The 26,796-nt window shown below is 39.5% G+C and overlaps 1 protein-coding gene across 4 annotated transcripts in view; it reads left to right on the forward strand.

Annotated features, from left to right (window-relative positions):
- Positions 1 to 26,796, forward strand: part of PER3 (period circadian regulator 3) — a 508,287-nt gene that overhangs the window by 39,273 nt on the left and 442,218 nt on the right. For all 4 annotated transcript variants that reach the window (XM_044056446.1, XM_044056445.1, XM_044056444.1 and 1 more), the window contains 8 exons: positions 1,117 to 1,259; positions 2,605 to 2,683; positions 7,644 to 7,750; positions 14,720 to 14,876; positions 15,912 to 16,020; positions 19,296 to 19,421; positions 22,022 to 22,130; positions 23,977 to 24,124. In XM_044056446.1, the coding sequence (XP_043912381.1) occupies positions 1,117 to 1,259; positions 2,605 to 2,683; positions 7,644 to 7,750; positions 14,720 to 14,876; positions 15,912 to 16,020; positions 19,296 to 19,421; positions 22,022 to 22,130; positions 23,977 to 24,124 (978 nt within the window). The remainder of the gene's footprint in view (positions 1 to 1,116; positions 1,260 to 2,604; positions 2,684 to 7,643; positions 7,751 to 14,719; positions 14,877 to 15,911; positions 16,021 to 19,295; positions 19,422 to 22,021; positions 22,131 to 23,976; positions 24,125 to 26,796) is intronic.

Below are 26,796 nucleotides of genomic sequence, written 5' to 3' on the forward strand. Positions count from 1 at the left end.
AGTAATATGATCCTTCCATAACTGTATTACTAATCTTCTTCTCTTTCTTCATTCCATGGTTTCTCATTTATCCTTTTTATTCCTGTGCCTATTTTTTATTTGTCTGTAGCCATATCAAAAATCTTGTTTCAACTACCTCCCCTTTTCCTATAACTCAACATTCTGATACTATAATATACTTTATTTCATTTATGTACATACCCTTTTGGAAGTCCATGAATTGTCCCAAAGTTTTAACTTGCACTGTTTTATAACTTTTTTAAAATTTTCTTGTATTTTTCCTTTCTTTCTTTTTATGTTTGCCTCTTAAATCATAGTTAGTTTCCTGTTATTGCAATATTTGTATTAATTACTGCATAGTCTAAAATCTGAAATAAGCTTTCCCTTTCTTTATAATTAGTTCATAGGTGTGTACTGGGCTATTGGTCCTGGAGCCTTTACAAGCCTAGCCCTTAGGATTACCCTGGCATTGTGGCACCCAACTTTAGTTCCCAGTGCCTCTGTCGAGTAGAACCACTGGAGTGATCCCTGGGGTAAATTTTCTATTTCCTATCCACTCATCAAGATTTCTCTTAGAGGGCCAGTGAGGTGCTCTGTTTTATATGTATGGGAAGACTATTCCATAGCATGGGCAGTCTCTGGGTTATGAACCTGTCCCTCCAGCACGTTCCGTTGATTGTGGAAATGAGGTTGAGGTCTCTGGAGCATGTGGTGCAGAGGGATTGAGATTTCTTTAGATGTAGCATTTCTAACAGAGCTGTTCAGACATGGCTTTGTAAGTCAAGCAGAGATCGCCTCTAAGTAGGCGATATGAGACAGAGTTATTTTAGTCTGTCCATATTGGACAAATGTTTAAGGCCTAGGATCTTCTTTGTGAGGTACTTTTGTGGCCTCTCCAGTTGTTGCAGGTGTCTAGTGAGGTACATGCCAAATGGGGCATTGTACTCTATGATTGGCCTAATTAGGGAAGAGTAGAGGGAGACAATGACCTCTTTCTTCTTGGATGCAAAACCCTTAGTAATGAGATGTGCAACATAGAAGGACTTTTTGCCAGTTTGCAATTTTCTTTTGATTGTTCACTAATAGTGTTGTTTTTTTTTTTTCCCCTTTCTGAAGGGGAGGAAAGGAACATAAAAATGAAATACAATTTTACCCATTCCGCTTGACTCCATACTTGCTGAATGTTCACGATGTGGGGATTGGTGAAACTCAGCCATGCTGTCTAGCCCTGGCTGAGAGGATTCACTCTGGTTATGAAGGTAAGTGTTTGTTGTTATTAGCAATTCAGGTAGTGATGTGCATGAATAATTTTAAACTACTGATAAACTATTATCAACATGGTAATTAGCTGGGATGGTTGACTTTCCAAAGAGTGCATTTATGCATTTTTTTTTCTTAGTATTGAGTTTGATAATAGCTTTGTCACCATTTATTACTCCAAGATGGGCCTTCTTGAAGAATGCTAGTGTCTGCAGGGGAGTATATAATGACCTCCTGTCAACTTTCAGCATTTGCTTCCATGTCAGAGAAATATATGCCAAAAAGGAGTGGGCCCAGTACTAAGCTTAGGAGGACTCCATAAGTGACTGGCCCATGGGTGGAGGTGGCGTCATCTAATTTGACCTCCTGGGGTCTATCAGTGAGCCAGTTGGCTATCTAGCAGGTGATAAAAGGGTTTATACCTAAATTAGTGAGCTTGTTTATAATGCCTGAGGTGCATATTGTATGAAAAGCTTAAGCCTTCATCCAGTGCTTTGGTGGCCCTTTCAGAAATGTCCACAGAATTTAATAGTCATGACCTTCCATTAACAAATGTGATGGGTCCAATGTTTGCAGGTTACCTATGTCCTCATATATTGTATCCATGATGATTATTTCCATGGCCTTACACATGAGACTGGTCAGACTTACTGGCCTGTAGTTGCCTAGATCTGTGGTTGGACCTCCTTTATGCAGGGTAATGACTGGTAGCTATCTTCCATTCCTTGGGCACAAAACCTTGACCATAGCCTTTCAGCTTAATGACTGTGTGTGTGGGGGGACAGACTGAAAGTATGGGGGCAAAAAACGGCAGGGTAAACTAGAATGCAACTTTAAGCCAGTATGTACTTCTATAAAAAGTACCAAAGCACAAATCCTGGAGCAGAGGTCACAGTGCTGCCATTACTGCAGTCTTACCACAGGCACCAAACTATGCAGGGCTTTACCAATAATGCTGTAATAAATGAATACATGAAGGCTCATACCTGGCAGTAGATCAGACTGCCACAACTGTGAAATAAGCTATAATATTGTGTTTTAAATCCATTCTGGAACCTCAGTTAAAGAGCTCCCTTTTACATCTAATTCTTTTTTTGGAAGTAGACGTGCAAAGTAATGCATCAGCGATGTTCAAATCTTGCAGTAATACGCAGTCTTCACACAACTGCAAAAGAAGCTGCAAGACTAAACTTGTATAAGTTGTCTCCATTGATTACAGAGCTAAAACAGCTTTATGTGTTGTAATTTGAGTGTTTTGTACTATTTTAAGGCTACTCTATTTAAGACTACTGTAATTGGAATGAAAATTTAAAATGTATTTCTGTCTTTACATTCTTCTTTAAGCTCCGAGAATTCCTTTAGACAAGAGGATCTTCACTACTACCCATACACCTGGTTGCATCTTCCTGGAGGTGGACGAGCGGTACGTTTTCTTAAAAACAAAAACATTCTACTGACTTGAAATGTACCACTTCCTTTAACAGTAGCTGGCATCCTTTTTCCTTTAGTGCTTTACTGTTTTGTGGAAGGAAAAATGGCCATTTTCATGACACTTAATTATGACCTTGGGGGTGGGAGTAGGTAGGCCTTGTTTGTCATGAAAGTTAATGCGCCAATGGAAACCATGGTCATTTTAGCGAGGCATGCTGTAGTGCTGCCTGTGGAACATTAAGTTAATGAAGTGTCAGAAGTGAACATATGCTTCTGTTCCACAAAGGTTTGTTGTGCATCTCCCTTGTCAAAAGAAATAAAGGGGGAGTATGCTTTATAAATAAAATAAATTGATGTGTTGATCACATTTAATCACTAATACTTAATAAAGAAGAATTAACATATTTGTTACTTGTTTATTTTTAAATTGTAGAGGTGAGCCAGCTGCATGGCACAGAAGTTATAGCTTTGCGGTCCAGTGGTATATTGTGAACCTTTATTTAGGTTTAGCAGGCAATGGCCAAGGCCCAAGGCAGCAGTGTTAATTTGCTGTATGCTGTTAAGGCTGAACACCTAACATGTATTGTGAGCAGTGCTGTTTATAAGACCATCCCTGTCAGTTGTCTTTAAAGATGTCCTGGGGACAATTCTTCAGTACCTCTGATATCATGACTGTGTGTCTTTTTCTCAGGGACAACTTGCGATCGTTGTGGAAACCATACATACTTGGATGAAGTCTATTTGACTTAAACAGAACCCTTTTAAAGTGAATTTTTGTTTCACTTTGCTTCTGTTGCCTGCCAGTTATTCACCACCCTTTCGCGAGTTGGTCCATTCATCATCTTCACTTTGGTATGGGTTGACAAAGAGGGGACATCATTCAGGCAGCTATAAGGGTAGATTTAAGTTTCTCATTTGGTACTGCTCCCTCTACAGGTGTGGGTAAACTACACACATTCAGTCATGCAGTGCACTGACCACACTGAGCAGTCTCCTTGCTTCTTTGAGGGAGTATCTCTGCAGATAGTCCCACCTCCTTCTGTAAGGCACTACATGCTATCCTATCTGCTCTCCATTAAGGATGATCCTGTCCATGTTTGTGCTCCTTGCATGTACACATCACCCTCCTCCCTGAGGTGAGAAAGTGGGCTGAGCTTTTTCATTCCTCTGTCTGCCTTGCCTGCTTCCTCCAGTGCCGGGGCCACTAAATGAACCCTGGGCACCTATGTTATAGTCTGTGCCACATAGCTGAGTAAAGACTGTTTTATTTATTTTATTGTATTTTACATTTGTTAACGGGGTAGTGTCCGACTGGGCTGGTAGCTCGTTTTCAGCTGAGAACCGGGGAGCAAAGCTCCACATGAAACAAGACAAAATTCAAAATTTACATCAGAAAGACATAATGTAATACAATTTATATGCAATACACAAAAGACAGGTAAAATTCTTGCATTACATCTACAACATTGTAAATAGAAATCACAGGGATTTAAATAACTAAAAAAACAGAAGACTGAAAACAGGCAATTAGCAGACTTAACTGTATATACAGTGATACAGATTGTAAATACATTGAAATTTTGGATGCTGAACATTTCACTGCATTAAGCAGTGAAGAAAAAACAGTCGTAATACTGAAAAAAATAAACGAGCTGTAAAGGAGAGGACAGCAAAATTAGTAGGGGAGAGGAGTTTTCCAGGGGGCTTCAGGGGCAAAGCCAGTTGCCTTTAAGATATTATTCTTTTATTTTTGTTTTAAATGAAGAGCAGCAGGGGGTGCATTGTATGCTTAGGGAAAGAGCATTCAAAGACTTTGCTATTTTGTTTGAGAAGAGGGAGTCTCCATGGTAGTTATGTGATTGTGTTATATTGAGCAGTGGCCTGTTGGAAGACCTAAAGGACTTGCAATATACCTGTAGTTGGAGAAGGGTTGAAATTGCGGGGCAGCTGTGAGGGTTATGAATGATTTTGTGAGCGAGGGTAAGTTGGTTTAAGTACGTTTGGAAGTTCTAGCCAGTTAAGTTGTAGTAGAGCTAAACAATTATGGGCTTTATGGGGTTGATTAGTGGCGAACTTTGCAGTTTTGTTGTAGCAGGAGTCAAGGTTATGCAGGTCGGCCGTGCGTAAGTTGGTGAATATGTGAGAGCAGTAGAGAAGTTGTGATCTAGCTGTGGCTAACCTGGCTTGTGGTGTAAGGTAGGGTTTGGCTCTACAGAGAGCACTGAGTTTTAGAGTAGACTTTTAAAGTTAGGGAAATGTGAATGTCAAATTTGAGATGGTCATCTGTTGTGATTCCTAGGAGTTTGGCCTTGGTTAGTAGGTTCGATTTTGGTACCATTTGAGGATTGGAGAGAGGTAGGAAGTTGGACTTATAGTTTTGTTTGTGAAGATTATTAATTTAGTCTTGTTTTGGTTTAGAATGAGTTGGTGGGTGGATAGGAAAATTTAAATTTCTTGGAAAGCTTTTTGCATTTTTTCTTGTAGTTTTTGTGGGGTAGGGGCGGAGCAGATGAGAGATTTATTGTCTGCATATTGTATGATAAAGGCGAGCTGGGTTGCTGTATTAAGATTATTAGTAAATATGCTAAAGAGGAGGGGGCCAAGTATTGAGCCTTGGGTATGCCAGTGGATACTAGCAGTAGTGGGGACAGTTTGTTCTCCCATTTAGTAGCTTGACGGTTTGATAGATAACTGAAAAACCACCACAGGGATGTTGGACTGAGATTGTATGTAGCGAGCTTTAGTAGGAGTTGGTGGGGAAATGGTGTCAAAGGCTTTTGACATGTCCAGGAAAATTGCAGAGACTAGTTGCCCATTGTTCATAAGGTGGTGGATAGTATTGGTGAAGGATAGCAAGGCTGTGTGTGCTGTACTGGGGACTAAAGCTCTGCTGCGTATCGGATAGTAGGTTGTTTGAAGTAAGGTGGTTGAGAAGTTGTAGATGTACACGTTTCTCAAGGAGGTTGGCTATGGGAGGTAGGATAGCTATGGGGCAGTAAAACGAGGTTGGCTATGGGAGGTAGGATAGCTATGGGGCAGTAGTTAGAGATGTCTCTGGAGGGGCTTCCTTTGTGGAGGCAGATAATGTGAGTGACTTTCCATAGGAGGGGCACATATTGTTCGGAGATGGTGATTGATTAACATAAAGATAGGATAGACAATTGATGGAGCAGCAATTTTTAGGAATTTGTTTAGTATTTGATCAGCAGCTAAGCAGGTGTTTGAATTGGTTTAAAGGAGAAGGAGTTAGTGGAGTTTGTGCCAATGGAGGGTAGTGCGAGAGGCTGTGATTGGCAATGAATAAGATTGAGTTGATAAAATGTGAATTGACCTGCGAGGCGAAGGGTATGGAGGTATTGGCTGTGGAAGGAGAGGGGTTGGGAGATTTTCCAGGGGAAAGGAAGGAGGTTCACTGTTTTCCAGAAGTTTTGTGGGTTCTGTAGGAACCTTTGTTTAGACATTTGGAAGTAGTGTTTTTTTGTCATTTTTTTTTTCTTAGTTAAGTTTCTTAATTGTTTTTGGTGGATAGGTACAGGGTCCTGGCTCTGACCCTCTGTTTAATCATTTAATCAGTTGTTTAGCATCATGGGAAAGCCATGATAGTAGTTTGGTTTTGGGGCATATTTTTCTGGTAGGCTAGGCTATCTAGTATTTAAAAAAATTGTTGTTAAATTCAATTGCAAGATCCAGGTTTAGGCTTTTTAAAGGGGACCAATCACAATGTTTTAGTAATAGGTTAAATAGTTCAGGTGAGAAACGTTTCTTACTGTGGATGTATTTGAAGGGACTTTCAGATTGACTCTGAATTCTTTTTCTAAGTAGAAATGTGGTGTTTTAGTGGTGCATAGTGCCAGTCATTGTTTTTATTTTGCTGTTTTCCTCATCTTTCATGATTGGAGTGGGCTGGAGTTAGTCCAGTGCATGCAGAACCTGGGAGTGAAGTTTGACTGCTGTTTGATACTGATGAGCCAAGTGTCGGCTGTCGTCAGATCATCTTTTTACAATCCAAAAAATATTTTTAGGGTAAAGCATATGGTTCTATCTTCAGACCTTCCCACACTGAATTACAAACTGGTTTCTTCCTGTCTAGACTTGCAGTGTGCCCTTTTGATTACTGATAATGACTTTTCTAACCTTCAGCTGGTACATAATTCTATAGCCAGAGTATCACCATCTATATTTTGTATCCTGCAGGCTATGTATTGATTGTGTGTTGCACCAAGGTCAGTTTTTAAAATCTTAATTTTTGAGTAGTTGTCATTAGTACCGAGTCCCTTTTCTCTGCAAGAGTTCCTGTCTTCCATATTCTCTGCAAGACTACTCGTATCAAGGGTGGATTACTTCTCATTCCCTGAACTCTGAGACAAAGGAAACATTTATTTGCCTACTTCATTCCCTTGAGGTACGGTCCACTATTTTCTTGTTTCTGTTACCGTCCCTGATTTGGACAAAAGAGACTAATGTCGTCTTTCAGAGGCCCCTTAAATTCCACCTTTTTTGCAGAGTATATCTTATTCCTTCCAGGGGAACATTAGTTTTCTGCCAGTTCAAGTCTGTACTGATTTTATTCTTTCTGTTTGTATATAATTTTCAAATTGAATCTTAGATGTTTAGGCATAAGCACATCAGTAAAGATTAAAGAATGTTTAATTTGTAACTAGTTGCTTGTGGGTCCCTTTCATCGGTCTTTTTTTTATTCTTTGCATTTTGAAGAATTTGTTTCTTTGGTTGTCCAGTTAAAAGTGGATAGTGCATCTCTATTGCTGTTATCGAGGCTGGGTATAGGGTAGCGTGCCTATGTCTTTGATTCATTTGTAGTATTAATGGAGTTTGACTAACAACTTTATTGTGTCTGAGAATTCATGCTACTGTAACTTGTATAGTGTTATAACTGGGTTCTTTTCACAGATTTTGTATGTATAAATTATTTCTTCTCTGTGTTGCCTTGCTAGAGCTGTGCCACTGCTTGGGTACCTCCCACAGGACCTGATTGGTTCATCCATTTTATCTTATCTGCACCCAGAAGATCGTCAGTTGATGATACCTGTGCACAGGAAAGGTATGTAGATTTGTGACCACAAGAAAGATGCAGTGTGCAAGCTTTTGAGAGGCGATTTTTATTAAAACATAACCAAAAGGTGGGGATTATAGGCTGCTGAAGGTATAGCAGGTTAAACTTTGGGCCCAGTAGAGCTTTCTTTGGTGGTGGCTCTGTGGCGTAGTGTTCAAAGTCCTGACTGTGAACCAGATGATCCATGTTTGTTTAGCAGCTTGGGCAGTGGAAGTTCCAGGCAGAAAAAGTTATGAGTCAGTGGCAGGTGTTCTTGCTGAGTCTTTGGACAGGGTTGAAGGCTTGATGCTGCTATACAAGCCCACAGGCAGGAGCCTTTCAAGTTTCCAGTGCAATAGTAAGAAAAAGATCTCTTGGAAGACCTCTCCTTATTCTGAATGTCTTCAGCTGCTGAGCTCAAGATTAAAAAAAAAAAATGTTGTTTATTTTCTCCCTCTGCTTAGTCTCTTAGTGCTTGAATAGTATATTATGCTGCTTTGACTGTTTGTGTTTTTCTGATCAGAAATTTTGCATATGCTTCTGTTTTTACTTTGACTAGCAGAGTAAGGCCTATGTTGTTGATTGTATTATTTAGAAGTTTTGACTGGAAAACTTGCTGATCATTCCGTTTTTTCTTTGGGGTTACATTTATTTAAAGTGATTGAGCAAGACTGTAGCATTTTAAATGTTGTTTTCCTTTAAATTGCGATTTGGACACACTTTTGTTTGTTAAACATTTAAAACAGGAATTTTTCATCCATTTGTGATATATTTTTTTCTAATACTGTTCTAATTTGTATCAGTTCATTTTCAGTGAAACTAGTCATTACAAAATTGGGGAACTGTTGTGTATATATTTTGTGCTTAGAACTGTATTACTTAAACTTGGAGAAATAGACTTCATATCGCTATTTAGAGGGAGAATAATGGAATTTGTACACATTTTTTTTTTCCCACTGACTAACCATGCAGCCATTATTTGATGTTGATCTGGCTATTTTTTTTGTGTCCCGACTTAAGAACTCCAATATACCACCCCCCACCCCACCATCTACCTTTGTTGCCTTGAAGAACATTAAAGTAAATGTAGATGCATGCCTCAACCTATGGCTTGTGACTCTGTAGTAGCCCTGAGCAATCTGTCGGGCAACACGCCTTCTTTTGCCTCCAGGTCCCTCGCTGTGGTGGTGGAACCACAACCGTGTGACACGAAGGTCAGACACATCCTCTGGAGCTGTACCATTACCTGGTTCAGGTATGGGAGAAGCAAACTCTTTTGGTGCAGGGGAAGTCAGGGTACAGCATCTGTTGCCAGAGTATGTTACAAGACAACTGTCTCTGACTGTATTTTCACCTGACGTGGTTGCTGTGACTAGTTCCATTATTCAGGCCTTTGATTATGGCGTGCAGGCTTGGGTTGTAAGTAATGCTGGTGCTCCTGCCCCCATTCAATCACCCCAGTATCCAGATTTTTGAAGGGGATCCAGAATGTGATGATTTGGAAGTGTCAGTTTCCTCTGAGGACAAACAGGTTTAGAAACAAAACAGATGTTTTCTTTTTCCCCAAATTCTGGCCAGATTTAGGGGTGTATTCAGTTGGGCACAATCCTTGGCTTTGCCCAAGATTAACAGCAAATATGATCTTTGGGAGGATGAGGCCCTGGGCATGGTGATCATCTCTGTTGATCTCAGCTTTGGGAGGATATTTTTAAGAATGCCTGCAATTATCCTTTGCTAAATGAACCTTTGCCTAAAGTGTTTAAGAAATTCAGGGTGTGCTCAGTGATACCTGACTTTCAAGCTCCCTTGTCTGCTTCTGTGTCCCCAGTGACCTTACCGATAAAAAGTCTATGTAAGTACATGTCTTCATCAAACCCAGTCCTTCAAGATAGACTAGGCAAGTAGCTAGAACCTCTGGGAATTAAGCTGGTGCATTTCAGCACTGTAGCTTTCAAAGTATTCAACTACTAGTGTTTATGTGGTAGTTTGTGTTGAGGTGTATGTATAGTTTTAGAAGAGCTCACTGCATCATCTGCGGAGCAGAAAGACTACATGAGAGAGAGAGAGTTTCCAATGTTTCTCAAGTGTTTAAATATGCTGTAAAGAGTACTTTGGAGAGAGTCAGTACTGTATCTAGAAATTCATTGACGTCTGTGGTGGTAAAGAAGTATGGTTGGCTGTACAGCCAAAGCTTTTCTGGTGAGCTAAAAAATACGATTCTGAATGCTCTGCTTTATTCTGTTTGTGTGTCCCTAAAACGCTGAGATGACAGGACTAAATTGATGCAAGGAGTATATAAAATGTTCCAGATCCCCAGGATTCTCCCAGTAAGCAAGATCTTTTCTACAGCCCTTAAAACATAAGTCCCAGGCAAACAAAAAACAAGGCAATATAAGGAAATGGCAGGATGAGAACTCCACCAAAATTAACAAGTCATCCTTCTCCTCAAAAAGGATGACCCTATTCTAACCTTTAATTGTGCAGTGGCTCCGATCATTTCCCCCAAAAATGTGGCCATGGAGACTGTTGGACCTATCTTCTGCATACATTTTTTAAAATCTTCCAAGTTCAAAATGCTCAGCCTGCAAACGGTGCTTCCTCTTCTGATAGACCACTGCTTCATGGTGATTCTGAACTTGGATACGTATAAACATAGCCTCTCTGCTCATCATTTCAGGAGATGTCCGAGATTGATTGTGTCTGTTTCAGATTATCAGTTCTCTGTTACGCTTTAGGTTATCCTCTGCACATTGAGTGTTTACCAAATGTCTCGCTGTGGTAGAGGCTCACTGCCGGATTCTTGGCATTCATATTTTTCCCTATTTGTACAATTTGCTGATGTGTAGATTCTGCATCCAGGTGTTTGGTATTGCAGAGAAGGTATTTTATTTTATTTATTTTACATTTGTTGACCGGGCTAGTCTAACTGGATACATGTCCATTTTCAGTAGAGGCCCGGGGAGATAAGCTCCAACATTAAGGTAATGTAACAGGACTGCAAATAAAAATAAATTGTAAACAGTAAATTATTACAAAGAATTAATACAGTTCACAGCTAAAGGGTGTAGTCTAATGTACTACTAATGTAGCTTCAAACAGCAAGAATTAAAAAATGGTAAAAAAATTTAAAATCAAAGAAGGTTTAGGTTAGCAAAGAAGGAACAAACAACATTAGAGAAGGAAAAGTTAGGTTGTTGAGTAAGTAGTATTATGAGTAGTATATAAACAAGAGGAATAATGTTTGCACCTTACCTCTTGACCTTACTCTCCCAGCTAGGTTTCGAACCTCCTAATTCATGCCTGACACCCTCACAAAGACTTCTCTTCTTGAGATGCTTAATCGACACCAATAGTAGAATGCCACCCCCCCCACCCCCACCCCCCAGAGGCAAGGTCCTTTCCTACCAGCTGATGATTCAGAAATTCTCCAACACGAATGTCTCCTTGACCAGAGATTTACTAACAATTTTTGGACTGATGACATGATATCACTGGTCCATCCCCACATCAGGAAACTTCAATATTGTGTATGAAATTGTTGGTCCCAGCACTTAGATTCCCTGGAGTGCCAGTTGCTGGTGCTACCTGTCATCAGACAAGAGTTTGTATCAGCCCAGGACTTCCCTTCTCGCCTCTTCAAGCTCGATCAAGCTCAGTCTGCACAGACAGATCTTTTTCCCACCTCTTCCAGCTCTGTCTGTCCAGACAGATTCATCTAACTTCAGTTTGGGAGCTGTGCCAGTGGGAGTGCAAGTACTGGCTACTTAGAGACCCAAGGATGCATGGAAGCACATCCGTGTCAAGGAAATGTTGGCAATGATGCATACCTTGAAAGTCCTTCACCACCTGTGGACTCCTGGTCCTCATCTTGTGGTTACGGACAGCACGACAGTGATGTGGTGCCTCTGCAAACAAGGGTACAAGGTCATACCCTCTGTGCCCGTTGGCAGTGATGGCCTGGGAGCTGGCTTTACAGCAGTCCGATTGTTCAGGCATCATACATCCTGTTAGAGGAAAACATTGTGGCAAACAGACTGAGCAGATCCTGTGTTCCGGGATTTAGTCCAGATGTGGGGAATGCTTTTTCAAAATGGGCAGCTGGAGAAATGTTCCAAACATCCATACAGCCACACTTGGAGGACGAACACAGTTTTGTTCCCTTGGATGGGAATGTTCCTATGTGCATTTCCACCCTTTCCAGTGATTCACAAGGTTCTCGCAAGGATTCGGAAATAAATACCAAAGATCATTTTGGTGACCTATTGGGCCAGGCAATCTTGATTCTCCCTTCTAATGGTGTTGGTAGGGGCCGTTACCACAGGCTACTTCACATTCTGGATTTGCTCACACAGTCTGAGGGGGCAACTGGTGCAACCCACTGAAGTAACTATAACTGATAGCCTGGATGATTAAATCTTCTATATGCTTAGATACTTGTTTAATGAGAATGTGCAACAGGTGTTAAAAGGAGGCTACAAAATCTGATCATAGAACATCTTCTGTTTTACAAATGGATGACTTTTTTTTCTAAATGGTGCTTAAATGGAAACAACGGGTCCCTTGAAGTTAACATCCCTCTGGTCTTGAAATATTTATGTAAGCCACTTCAGGACGGCTTTATCATATGCATCCGTTAAGGTGCATTTACTGCCATCTCTGCAACAGTTCTTGAAAGTAGTATTGCTTATATGAGACCACATCACAAGTAAATTCTTCCTTTGTGGGGTCTCAACTATGTTCTTGGAAAATTGACCTTGCTACTTTTCTAATTGTCCACACAGACTGATCTGAAGTTCATAATGTAGAAAACTTGTTTTGCTTATTGCTGTGACATCTGCAAGTTGTGCCTGTGAGCTACAAGGTCTGATGGTGGAACACCCTTGCGTAATTTTCCACAGATATGTTTGTGTTATGCACTAATCCCTCTTTCATGCCAAAAGTGGTCTCAGAATTCACTCCCAGTCAGTCTGTCACCCTCCCAGAACCTAAGAATGAGGGAGATAACTTGCATGTGCACCATCAGCTCAGGTGCTATCTTGACAGAACAAAACCCTTCAGGAAGTCTGAAAGGTTTATTTCCTACACTGGAGCAAAGAAGGGTCAGCCTATCTTTAAGCAAACCATAGCACATTGTTTGTTGTCTGGTATTTTTTGTTACACCACATGGCAAGGAAAATCCAGACAAGTTAAAGATGCGTTCCACCAGGGCTTTTTCCTCTTTTGTGGTGTATTGGGAAAGGAGTGTACTCTAGAAGCGTTTGAGGCAGACATTTGTTCCTCTATCCATAACCTTTTGAAGCACTACAAGCAGGATGCTTTTTCTAAATCTAGAACAGGCTTCACTAGGACCATTCTGTAGGGCTGCTGGTCCCTTATCCTTCCTTTCACCAGGTTACGTTTTGGGAATTGACCCATATGCCAGTAAGGCAGTATGTTTGTTAAACAATAGTACCTGTGCAAGTCCTGCTTGTAAAAGTAGATGTTTGTAGTGTACATTGCCTTACTGGCAGTACCAACCTACCTTCCCCCGTTTGAATGTACATACTTTGGTGTCTGGGTTGCCGTTAAGTGCTGCTGCATGGCCTTTATTATTCGGGGAAGGGGTGTTTTTGTTTGTATTTGAACAGTAGGTGTTCGCAAAGCTTGTGTTTCCATCTTCTCTTCTTGCTGGAATCTAGAAAACTAAGTGTCCTGTCTGTGGCTTTGTAAGGCAGTCCCTGTACTGCCAGGTGATTGGTCCATCTCATCCACAGACAGGCAGTGGGAGGGATGCTGAACTTTACTAGTGTGCCAGAGGGAGGGTAGCAGAGTACTACCCATATGCCAGTAAGGCAATGTGTTCTGCAGACATCAACCATTACAGGTAAGTAAGACTTGTACAACTGTACTTTATTGATCCCAGACTCTCACCAGTAATGCTTGGTGTCTGCAGACATTGTTAAGCTTGGGGAAATGAATGGATCACTGGAAAATAAGCTTCACTGTTTGGAAGGAAGCTTTGAGAACAAAGAGCAAATTGCTTGCAGCTTTCTTCAATCAATTAAGAAATAACCATCTTGCAAGTTTTGAGAAACAGCCACAAAAAGAGGGATGATCATTTTAGATGCTGCTTTAGAGTTGTCTGTTTTTGATCGTTTTCTTTTGGGTGGGTGGTGTTATTTCGTAAACATTTAAGGACCTAGCACCAGTAATCTGTGGTGTTTCATGCCATTAAAAATATAGTGGAATATTGACTAGATCTTTACTGTCCGATTGCACTTTCAACACTGGATTGTGCCTTTCACTCCATAGCACAAACTCTGCTAACCCAAGCCTGTAATCTCTACAGAAAGTGAAGACAAAATATCTGCAAATATGTATGTATGTAGAAAACGTACATTGATTTATTTGTGAATCTGCAGGACTAGACACTTGCACCTTATAATGCTGAATGCATCGCTTCATTATTACATTTGACTCTTACAGCACATTAGTACTAGGAAAAATGTCCTGTCTGCTTTGGTGCTGCTTCATGTAATGTCCCTGAGTGCCTCACTGCACTGATAATGATGAGTTCATTTCTGTGCTGCTTTATTTTCTAGTGCCCACAGTAACAGAATACTGTAGTAACACTAACAGTTGTGTATTCATTTTGGAATTGGCAAGTTTATTTTAGAAAGGTTTGTATAGTAATTGCTATACTGTCTATGATTTTGAAGTGAATAGAGTAAACTGTTTCTGTGTCCTGAGTCTCTGACATCTGTATATTGTTGGTTACATGGGAAGCAACAGAGCTGGTTTGGAGAAAGTGTAATTTTTCGTAGAACTGATTAGTACATGCACATCCTTGGACTGTGCATTTAGGATGGTCTTTTCCTGTTTCCTTTCTCTTCATACTGTAGATGAGAATGTAATGGGGAGTATTTTAGAAGGTTAAGGTTTTGGTACACACAGACTTGTTGAAGTGCCTGACAGCTGATGTTTATATTTTTTTCACAGTGTTGAAATATGCAGGACAGCCACCATTTGAACATTCACCCCTTCGTTTCTGTGCACAGAATGGAGACTATGTTATGCTTGATACTAGCTGGACAAGCTTTGTCAACCCTTGGAGTCGAAAAGTTGCATTTATCATTGGCAGACATAGAGTCCGAATGTAAGCAAAACGTGAAAAATCAGGGTCTTTTCAGGTCTAAGATTCTTTTTTTTTGTAATCTTGTCTGCCTCTGTTATACTTTGTACATGGTGTGGTGGTGAGAAGGGTAGTTAAAATAAATAGATATGACAGTTTTATTGCAGAGTAATAAAAGTTATGATACAGTAAGAAACCTCAGCCTGGAATTCTGGATTTGATTTCTTCGGTACCCATTTGTCTGCTGTGGGCCTCTGAGCAAGTCACTCGATTAGACAGTGCTCATAGGTCAACTCTGAAGACAGGCAATTTGTAGACTTAATCTGGTTACTAAACAGGAATAAAAACATATATACCTGTTCACTCCTGAATTTTACTGTGTATGTTTAATTAGAGATTAAATGCCATAACTGTGTTTTGCATATTCGCAAGGTTGCTTACTTGGAGCATGGAGTCCTTTTCCTTTTCCAGTTTTGTGTTACTGTCACTAAAACAGTGAATAATTGCAACTGAGCTATGCATTTAACATGCCAGGCATGTTGTTTGCTTGGAAATTTGGGATGAGAATGATTGTTAATGCTTCAGTGGTGCATTATGATGTCCCATCTGGATATTAGTTACAAGTCTGTGTGATGGCCAGATCAGTTGGAATCAAGAATTGAATGAATGCTGTTGAGCAAAGTGGGTGACTAGGTAGATAAAGATTTGTTGTGGCCAATGATTTCATTGCTTTGTTTTGCAGGGGCTGGAATGCTGCTTTGCTTATGCAAGCAATCACATGCATCTGCTATACACATGCTGTGTCTGACTTATTCTTGTCTCCCAGTTTCTGAGGATCAATAAATTTCCTGTTTTTCCTTTGGTTGCATTGCAGCGTGCCTGTGAATTTTTATCACAATGTATATTTGCCTGCAAGCTAGTTTATTCAGAGTGGGAGTCGTATACCAAATACTAATTTTTAAATAGTTTTACTTCTGTACAAATTACTACCAATAATTGAGGTCATAAGTGTCATTGGTTAGGAAATGCTGAAATCTTGAATATAGATTGTGTTTTTAGGGGTCCAGTCAATGAGGATGTATTTTCAACTCGGAACCATATGGATATGAATTGCTCCGATACAGAAGTTAGAGAACTACAGGGACTGATCTATAAGCTGCTTCTCCAGGTTTGTAGAAATGTTTTTTATATACTCATTAGGGTTTTTCTTTAACATGGAATAATGTTTCGAGTGATTGTGAATGCTAACAACACTCTGTAGAATGCACCAGTTCCTCAATGGCAGTAATTCTTTCCATAATAGGGAATTGTAAAAAAAAAAAAAAAAAAATTTCAAGTTGGCAGTGATACCTTTTTGGGAGCATTGCTTTGTTTAGCAAACAGAAGTTGCCACTGAAGTAATAATTTAACAGCAAAAAAAAAAAAAAAAAAAAAAAGCTTACAGCTGACGAAGATGTAGCAGATTTAAAGTTTTGTCCATTGCCTACAATTCCATACACTTCAGAAATATATTTAGTAGTGTGGGTATCTTTGTGAGTGCATAAACTCAGTGGTTAACACTATTGCCTCATGGTGTTCATACCCAAAGTTTGATTGTCTGCCAGGCTGCATTCTCTGTGGAGTTTACTAGACATCTCTGCGTTACCATGGATTTGTGCTAGAGAATCTTGTTTCCTCTCATGTTCCTTAGGAATACTGGCAATATTAACTTCTCTTGGTTTTGTTTAATTTTGCTGATCAGGTCAGTCACACATAGCCTATGGCCTATTTTCTGATGTGACTTGCAGTGGTATTCATACTGAGTAGATGTTATTAGTGCAGAATACTAGTAGAATTTCCTTTTTTGGTAAGGGCCACACATTTTTTGAATTTACCAGACATACCACCAACTGTAGCAAATAGAACATCAATTTAACACCTCATCCCATGCCTGGAAAGTGTGAATGTGACTGTTCATGACCTTTTGATGGACTTATGTGTAGTTGGTTGTTGCCCTGCATCATTTGCTGCTGTAGGCTCTGACACCTGCAACTTTGAGATGATAGTGGGTAATAATAACTGGATTGATTGTTTTCTGAGAAGTAAGCTGAGAGGGAGAGATCCCAGCATGAGTCTTGAGGGACACTGCTGGTCACTTTCATACTTTCTATTGAGGAGCCTACAACTCTCATTGCATGGGTTCTGTCTTTCAGACAGTTTGCTATTACCCAGCATACCACATATGGACTGATTTTAAAAGCATTTAGCTTCTGTATGGTCAGGAATGGTGTTAAATGCCTTGGTCAGGTCATTATATACAGCTTGTATTACATGGTCACCATCATCAGCTTCCTAAATCAAGTTTACCAAACTGTATAGACAGCTTCACAAAACGAACCTTTTGGGGGTCAAGTCTAATAATGTTGTTTCATATTGATGGCTCAGAGAACTAGAACTCTGAGTTGTTAATGAGCAGCTTCCTGTACCAAGGTTACAGGGTTTGAATCTTTCCACCATCATTTGCCTACTGTAAGACCTGTGCAAGTCACTTAACCAGACAGCACTTTGGGGCAGTTGGGAATTTGGGCTAGTCTCCGTAATAGCCTCCTGAACTCCATGGCTAGTAAGTATCTAATAGTCTGTGTTATCTTACTTTATGCAATCAGCTGTTATACGTTCCATAATGAGGCCAAGACTGATGGGGCTGTAATTTTGTGGGTCATTTTTAAGGACACCCTGATTAATGGGCATCACCACTGTAGTGAGTTATTCATCAGGAGCAGATGTTTAACAGTGTTAATTAAGCAACGTGGTATATTGTCAAGACCCATGCCAGACCTTTTTTGTTTGTTTGTTCTTGTTTAGCATTTCAGTAAATTATCTTTAGAGATAATTTGGGGGAGTAAGGGATTTAGATATTTTATGGCTTTGGACAGAAGTCTTAGGGGTGAAGTTGGCAGTGAATTTGTTTTCAAGGCTATTGGCTGTGTCTGTCTGGTGAGAATAAAAGGTGTCATTTTGAATAAGTTCAGAGCACTGTAGGATATTATTTCTTAGTCACCCTAAGTTCACGGGCTCCTTTAGCGGATTTAATGTTTTTTGCGTAATATTTATATTTTCCTTGGTAAGCAGAATTTTTGATCTGCTATATAATTTAAGGAGTTTCTTTTGTTGTAGAGTTCATGGTAATGGACCACCATGGTAGTGTATTTTGAATTTCCCATGATAGTTGATTCTGGTTGGTTTGGCTAACTGTATGCATTTTTTCTAAATGGATGTAGAATTCCTTGGTGAGGCTTGCTGTTATATTGATGTCAGGGGTGTTAGTCACAAGTGGATTTTGATATTTCATCATACAGTAGGTTGAGAGAGCAGTAATGCATGAAGCAGACATATTTGTAAGAATCTAGTAAAGGAATGGTATGCTGTCTAGTAGGTTTGTTTACTAAGCATTAAGAGGTTTTTTTTTTTTTCATAGTCAGTGAATTTGTAGGCATGTCCTACATTGGTGATTTATAAAGTAGGTCTTCTAATTTGAGGGGTAGTAAAAGTCACTCAAAATAATGGTGAGTTTCATAAAACAGAGATCACTTAGAACACTGAAGAATATTCTGGGGTTATAAGGGAACCTTGAAGGACCATGACAACTGAACTGGAAAACCTCTTGCTGGGCAGGAAAAAAAATCAGCAAAAGATGCTTCTGTACCAAGCCTGTAATTTTCAGACATTCTTAAACAGAAAAACTTTTGCTGCTGGTATTGGGGGTGTATACCCCTTCACTTTAAACAGGTGCACCCTCATCTCCTGGTGTAAAACGTAAGAAATCCTTCAAGGACGTTACTGAGTTAACAGGCAAGGGAGCAGAGCGAGAGCCTCAGCAATCCCAGTAGTCCTGCAGAGACCTGTTTTTGAAAACATTTGAATGGCTGCCTTTTTTTTTTTTTTTTGCTTTCCCCTTCTGTCATGGTTTGAGAGGAGCGCTTTGGCCCATGTTAAGAAGATTCAGAGGTTTGATCTTTCAGATTTATTTTACTTTGGAGGACACATTAAGTGAAGAAATGCCGCTGGTGTCATGTATGTGACAGGATTTTTGCATTGTTTGCTCGGAGGCTTGTGTCAAATTTAATCAAGCATGCCCGATGCCTTTTTCATCTTACATTTGAACCCGGTCAATCCTTTCTGCATGTTATAGTTTTATATCTGAGTATAGTATAGTATTTGGTGACCAACTCTTCAGTCTGCACACAGTTTTGTCACCAGGGTATGCATGTAACCACAGATAACATAGCATAGTAATAAATGTGTGACTTATTTTAGTAAATCTGTTATTGATATATGTAACATTTTGACCCCCCCCCCCCCAATAAAAGTGAATGTATTTTTAAGGACATCGAATTGTTCCATTGTTAATAGGGACTTTGTGTCAGGTAATGAGTCATAACATTATTGCTTTATGTCCTACAGCCTGTGCACAATAATGGCTCTAGTGGTTATGGCAGTATGGGTAGCAATGGTTCACATGAACAGTACCACATGGCATCATCAAGTGACAGCAACGGCAATTGTGGAGATGAGATGTCAAAGGAAACAGTAAGTCTGTTTGAAACGCACACTGTTTTGATAGACTGTTACAAATGACTAGCTGCACTGTATTTTGAAGTTGTTTGGACCATAATCTGCAGAATTACTTCTGGTTTCCATGCCTACTGTAATAATGTAGGTGGGTAATTGGTTATTTAGTTCCACTTCTCACTTTATATGGAATTACTTGTAAAATTTAGAAAACTGGGACTGTGTAGGGTTGGAAACATGGCGTGATATTGTTCTTTATGAAGAATAGTGTAGCTGAAGTATCCGTGCTGTGTAGAAATTAGCACTGAAGGACTTAACCTGAACAGTAGCTAAGCTTTGCCATTGTGAACGGAAAGTTCTGACTGAATATGGCTAATGGCTGTAAAATGGGGATTCCGTCAGGATGGTTGTTTGTCTTATCCCAAACTATTTTGATTGTTGCATTGTTCTAAGTGTGTTGAAGACTAAATGTAACTGAAAATTAAATGTGACAGACCTGGAGAGATTTGGGCAAGATTGGCTAGTAATTTAATATAAATAGAAATTAAATGGAGGTGGTATCTGCATGTTCTTCCTGTTTGTTGTGTTTCCTCCCACATTCCAAGGAGTGAATTGACAGTCCTCCAAGTTGTTTTTAGGAGTATGTGGAGCCTGCAATAGTCTGGTGTCCTTTCTAAGGTTAGTTTGCTTTGCGAAATGCTGAGTGCCAAATAGGCTGTGGCTCCCTGCAATGTTGAACTGAATAAAGCAGGTTCATAGGTAGGTACTAGGCTATTAGCCCTAGGGCCTATATAAGCCTATCCAAAAAGGTACCCTGGCTTTCGCCACCCAAGAAAATTATTTTCCTGTTCCCCTGTCGAGCAGAGCCACAAAAGTGATCCCGGGGTGAATTTTCTATTTCCCATCCAGGTATCAGAAAATGAATGAAAACTTAGAGCGAAAGTCAAGAGGGCCATGTCTGGTGACCATGTGATAAGAAAAGTAAAGTAAGTTGCCCATTTATTCTCATCATTGTGGTCTGAACATCAGTTTATCCACAGCTGAAACTGGTAGAAGATGTTCATCGTGCATACAGCTGCAGTCATAACAGATGGGTTCTCCTGCCGTCAGGTGGGTCCTCGGCCTGGACTGCAGCTGTATTAGCACTCGAACATCTACATTTATGGTAGGTACAAAACTGTACTTTTTAGTGGTTAAGTAGAAACCCATTTTTGAAGTTCATTGGACACATTGTAAAGCAAAAATAAACTGAATTTCGTGGTGGGGCAGCTTATAAAAAGTAAATACCAGCATGCTAACCACATAGTAATTTTTTTTAATTTAATTTAATTTGCTAACTATAACTGGATAATTTAACAGGCCCAGTTTGGGCCATTTCCAGCCATGTCCCTGGCCACGATAGGGGAAAATGCAGCATACAGTTGGGACAATTTAGTGTGGCCAGTCAACTAGTATGCTTTTTGTGATGTGGGAGGAAATTGCAGTACCTACAGAAAACTCGTGCAGACATAGTGAAAACATGCAAAACCTCATTTACTGTGACAGGAAGTCAGGATTATGCCCCAGACTGTGAATCAAAAACCATACTTAGTCATTGTGCCACTCTTAGTCCAAGTGTTTGTTGGATGCATAAAATAATTTTAATTTTATGTGACTAATAGCTAAGGACCCAAAACTATGATATCTTTAATTGCGTCTTGCTACATGTGTTTAGTATCCCCTTTTGAAATATCACTCCCTTTTGAAAGATCACTAATGTCCAGGGAACATAATTGTGATTTAATCTTTATTCTAAAACTTAATTGGAATAAATGCTTTTAATGTTCAAAGAGTTAATAAGGATTCCATGTGGTGTTTCTTAGGTATAAGAGACTTCTGTGAAGTTTGCAAGCTAGAACTGTGCAACAAAGTGGTCCTGTTTTGACCTCAAGCTTGGAGTCTCTCACACCATAAGAGACGTCCCCAAAGTCCGGGCAGTAGGTTTCAAAACTTCTGTTTCCACAGAAAACATCAGTGGTGGTGGTGCAGAGAATCAAACAGGTAATGGGTATAGATTTGAAACCCCTGGATGGGGTTACAGGGAATTTCTGATTCATCAAAAGTAGTTTTTCCTTGGATAATACAGTGGGACCAGCACTAACAGTAGTGTAGCTTTGAATGGGTTTCTTTAGCACTGATGAGCTGCTGTATATATAAAAAGAAAAAGTTAGCAGATTGATTTCTTTTCTTTTGTGTGTTTGTTGGTGCAAGGAATTAGGGTAGCTTATTCTGCTTCTATTACTTGTTGTGAATGAACTTTCTCATTAAAGTTGTAATGCATGTTTTGCGCACAAGTGCATTTTCCATGCCTTTTAGCAGTTCTTATTTTATTCTCTCTACCCTGTTTGTACATTGCAATTGTAGATCTGATCTGGTTTTCTCAGAGAATCCCAGCTGGGATCTAAAACCGCATGAACTGCTGTGCTGAACAATTTAACTCCTTTTCTAAATTTTTCTTTCATCTATTTGTTGTGATCATATCTTACCTGACTGCATGTTTATGTAACTGGTTCTCATTGAATTTGTTCATAGGATCTCTCTGCCTTTGTTTTATTTGTTTCTTTTTTTGCGTCCTCCAGATGACACTTCAGCAAATTTGTGCAAGTGTGAACAAGGTAAAGAACCAAGGTCAGCAGGTGTACATAGAGTCCAGGAGTAAGATGCGGGTCCGCCGAGATGTTAGGCCAGGTATGGAGCCTGGAAAGATGAGAGCAAAGAATGTTGCACATTTTATTTTTTTTAGCTTTAATAACCCTTAAAATATATGAAACTGTGGACTGCTTGTCTTTTGGAAATAGGCGAAGGTTTCTCATTGGTCTCTGTTCATAATAGGTTCTTGTGGGTCACTACCTTATCCCTGAAATAACAGAAGTAAACAGCAGCAAATCAGTACAGACTAAGAATGAAGGACTTTAAAGTAGATCACTGACTGTAAAGTGGAGTTGTTTAAACAAAAAAGATAAATGATGTGAAGAAGAAATGATTCCTTATGCTACACAAGCCACATCCCGAAGTCAGGGGAATAGGCCTTCATTATGCACTTAATTTTTATCCTTGTGAATCTGCAAATTTCAATTATACGTTTTTTGAAGTGTAGTTATCAAGGCACAATAAAGGTAATTTAATCCTAGGCTTCCAGAGTGGGTATCCACATAAACTAGTTTGCCATCATCCATCAGGAAAATATGTGAAGTGCTTCATTTAAATGCCTTAAAAATTGCTAGTCTAAATGATGTGCCAGCACGTGATCATATTTAAAATGTAAGTGGTCCATCATTCCCTCTAATATTGGCGTTAAATGTTATATTTTGTTATGGTTTATAGTCTTTTTGAAGATGTGTAATATAAGTATTTACATGTAATCATTTGTTTTTGTTTATTGAATGGTGAACATGTGCATTAGTTTAGGTAAAATATAGTTAGGAAATGAGAACCCAAGACTGACAAGCCGCAAGTAGAGAAAAGATGAAGTGCAGGATAAATAGTAACAAAATCCATTTACTATTTACTATTTATCCTGCACTTCATCTTTTCTCTACTTGCGGCTTGTCAGTCTTGGGTTCTCAGTTTGTTTAAATCCAGTTACTTGCTATAGTTAGGAAATGCATTTATTTTTTTAGACATTTTCCAGTTAACGTTTGTGAATTGAGAACTTTGCTTTCCTTGAATTTTTTCTTTTTTTCTAAGTATTTGTAATTTTTGAATTCCTTATGTTTTCAGTATGTACAGAACTTGTTTTTCTGTTGTTCAACTGTTAGTTAATGCAGTTTTCTTTTAAATGAATTGCCCTCAAAGAGAAGGCTGTTAGATCTTTTCTCCCTTTGAAGGTTTTACAGCATGGAAATATTTGTGCATTTATAATAAGGTACATTTGTGTGAAAGTAGAGTTCCAAAAGGTGCAGGAGATATCGGTCTACGTCTGCTTATGTTGATACTAAAGAACTAGACAAGCTGGAAGAGATCTGCAATGTAGGGTCGGAAAGCATTCCAAAGTCTTCAGCCTTTAGTAGGAAGAGTTTATGACCAGAATGTGTCCTGTTTCTTTGACTTAAGTATAGACACTAGGTCAGTAATCTGAAGTATATTCAGAGATGCATGCTGTTAAGCTCCATTCTATTTGTGAAAGCAAACTGGTCTGCTTCACAGAATGTTGCTCCATATGCTTGCTTGCTCAGATAGGAGCATATTTCTAGCCACTACAAGCCAAGCTTACTGTGAAGCTTTGCATTTTTGTCTTGTCAAGCACAATTCCTCTACTAATTTGGTCATTTACAGGCCATGCGAAACATAGTGTTCATTACATATGTTAGTTTTTGGTATATGATTATACTGGTTCAAGTCCAATTTCGAGAGCCTTTTTTTAATCTTGCTAAATTTTAACTGTTTCTTTCACTACTAGGATGACATTTGGTACCAAAAAAAGTGAAAGTGATGCTGAAAGATATAGTAGTATTCTAATATCTTTGTTGTCATAGAATCACATAACACACATCAAATTATTAACTAACTTTAGCTGTTTATCACTTTGATGTAGGAGCACAGAAGTCTGGTTTCAGCACTTTTCCCCAATCCTCCAGGAAGCCTGAGGTGAAAGGGCACCTTATGACAACATCAAGGTGTTTAAGAAGTGAACGTTGCATTCCCTCTTATCAGCAGATTAATTGCATTGATGGAATAATGCGGTGAGTAAAATTTGCAATGGTTCTGAAAACCTGTTGGCGTTCTTTGAGATGCAGTAATATGCACAATTACACTCTTTTATAAACAGGATATGTGTTGCACTGTAGTGACAGATTAAGCTGACCCAGAATAATTAAACATTTCATTAAAAACCTATAGTATTGTCGTAAAACAATAATAATAAAAAAAAAAAAACTTCCAATCACATTTTGAAAGTATAAAAGTGCATTTTAAACCATATGCCTTTACATGTATACAATCATCTTTTAAATGCTTTTAATTTAAGTAAAGGTGCAGTTGAGATGTTCATTCAGTCCCAACCAGTTATACGAGTTCCAATATAGCTGCCAAAATAGTTCTCTTTTTTCAAGAATCAGTGACCAGGGCCCACTTGAAATAATATCCTGTATGATCTGTAATGTGCTTAAACAAGGGATTGGTATTTCTCTCTTTACACTTATAAGTATGTTTGTGTATAAATTTATGGAGGTTGTGCTATGTTTTACCATTATAAAAACATTGACCTAGTTGGTAAAGGGACATTCACAGGCAACTACGTTATTACTTGGATAAAACTAAGACTTTCAGAAGATCTGACCAACTTTTTGTATCCTATGCTACAGCATCACAAGGAAAGGCTATCTCAAAACAGACCATTTCCAAATGGATAGGACATTGCATACGTTTTTGCTACACCCATCATGGAAAACCAGTTCCTGCTAGCATAAGGCCCCACTCCACCAGGGCAGCAGCTACATCTACAGCCTTCCTCAGGGGGGTGCCAACCAAGGATATTCTGGAAGCTGCAATTTGGAGTTCAGAACACACCTTCAGCAAACACTATCACTTACCACTTTACTCTAAGACTAGAGCTGGCTTCGCCACTGCAGTTTTGCAGGGCCTTCTAGCCTCCTCTAACCCTGTTTGACTCCACCTCCCATCCTTAGCTTTGGGATTCTACCCAAGTGTGATGACTGCAGCAGGGTAACACGATGAACATAGTACAGTTTTGTACCTACCATAAATGTAGACATTCGAGTGTATACCCTGCTGCAGTCCAGGTTACCCACCCTCCATCCCCTCTGACCTAACTATAACCTTTCAATACCCTAAAATCTGATACAACCTTTGTGGTGTATTTGCTTATAGCTGGAGGGATGTTTTGTTTGTGCTAAGCTTTTATTATTGGTACTACCTACTGAACATCTTTTGGGGGGGGCACCTGACATCTAGGGCAAGAAAAACTGAAGAAAATGGCGTCGGATGCCTCTTGTATACCCCTGGCGCACTGACGTCAGGGAAGAAGCGACAGCAACTGACGCCGGACCAAGACTTTGGAATTCAGGCCGACTGCGGGACTGCCTGACGACAGGATAACTCAAGTGTGATGACTGCAGCAGGGTATACACTCGAACATCTACATTTATGGTAGGTACGAAACTGTACTTTTCTTTTAATTTATTTTACTTTACATTTGTTAACTGGGTAGAGTCAGGCTGGGCAAGTAGCCCATTTTCAGCGGAGACCTGGGGAGATAAGCTCCATAACAATAGTACAAAAAGAATACAAAAATTTTAAAAAGATTTACAAACAATATACAAGTTTGACAGTTGCCAACAATCACAGTTTACAAAAAGGTGAATGTAAAACTGAAAACATTTATATTTCTTAAGAAAATATAGGAGGGCATAGTACTGTTTTTAAAATCTTACTATAACAGTAGATGCCCTTCTCTTCACTGTTACAGTATTTGCTTCCTTCCTCCAACCCCCTCTTGTTTGTTCTAGTATTTGTTTTAGATTCCCTTCTGGCTGAGGATTTCCCCTTTTTCTTCTACATTTTTCCTTCTGGATGTGCATGGAGTACTTTGTCGTATGGTGTCTATTTTCTTCCGGGGCAGTTTAGTTCTGGATAGCTGCATGCAAGCATGCATCACTTTTATGCCCTACATTCTGTGCTGGGAGCATAGGTATGACGTATAGCACATACAGCATCATTAGGCTTTGGTATACTGGTCAGGCTTTGGGCTGCCCTGGGCAGGAGATTGTTTAGAGTACTGCATCAGTGAAGAGAAGGACGTCTACTGTTATGTTGAGATTTCACACAGCTATACTTTTTCACTACTACACCTGAACCTGGCGACTCTGGCAGCTTGGATGGGTTTATCTAGACTTGAGTATTCGGAGGGTGTGTTGAATGTTTATAAAGAAGGTAATGAAGCCTAATGCAAGAAAGTTGTACCTGGTTATATGAAAGATTGTTCTGGTTCCAGTCCAGAAATCTTAGCCATTTTAGCTTTTGCTTGATTATGGTCTTGGTATATCGTACAAATTGGGCTTAACTTACATCTCTGTAAAGTGTATGCATCTGCTGTTTCCTATAGTTAAACCGTTCCACAAGGGTGGAGGGACATTCATCTTAGACTGCTAAGGAAAGAGATTACACCACCGTAAAAATCTGATCATCTGCATATTATGCCAGTGGGAATGAGGTTAGACCTGTTCACATACTCTCAAAATGGTTTGCTAACTGCATTCCCGTTTGTTATTCTATCAATGCAAACTTATCCCACATCAGATTAGGACTCATTCCATTAGCACCTCTGCTGCCATCACAGTCATTTTTAGTGGTTTTATTACCTAGGTTGTCCTTGAAGCAGCTACTACTTTGCTCA

Source organism: Protopterus annectens, chromosome 14.part0, assembly GCF_019279795.1.
Source record: "Protopterus annectens isolate FY-2018-M chromosome 14.part0, PAN1.0, whole genome shotgun sequence".
NCBI lineage: Eukaryota > Metazoa > Chordata > Ceratodontiformes > Protopteridae > Protopterus > Protopterus annectens.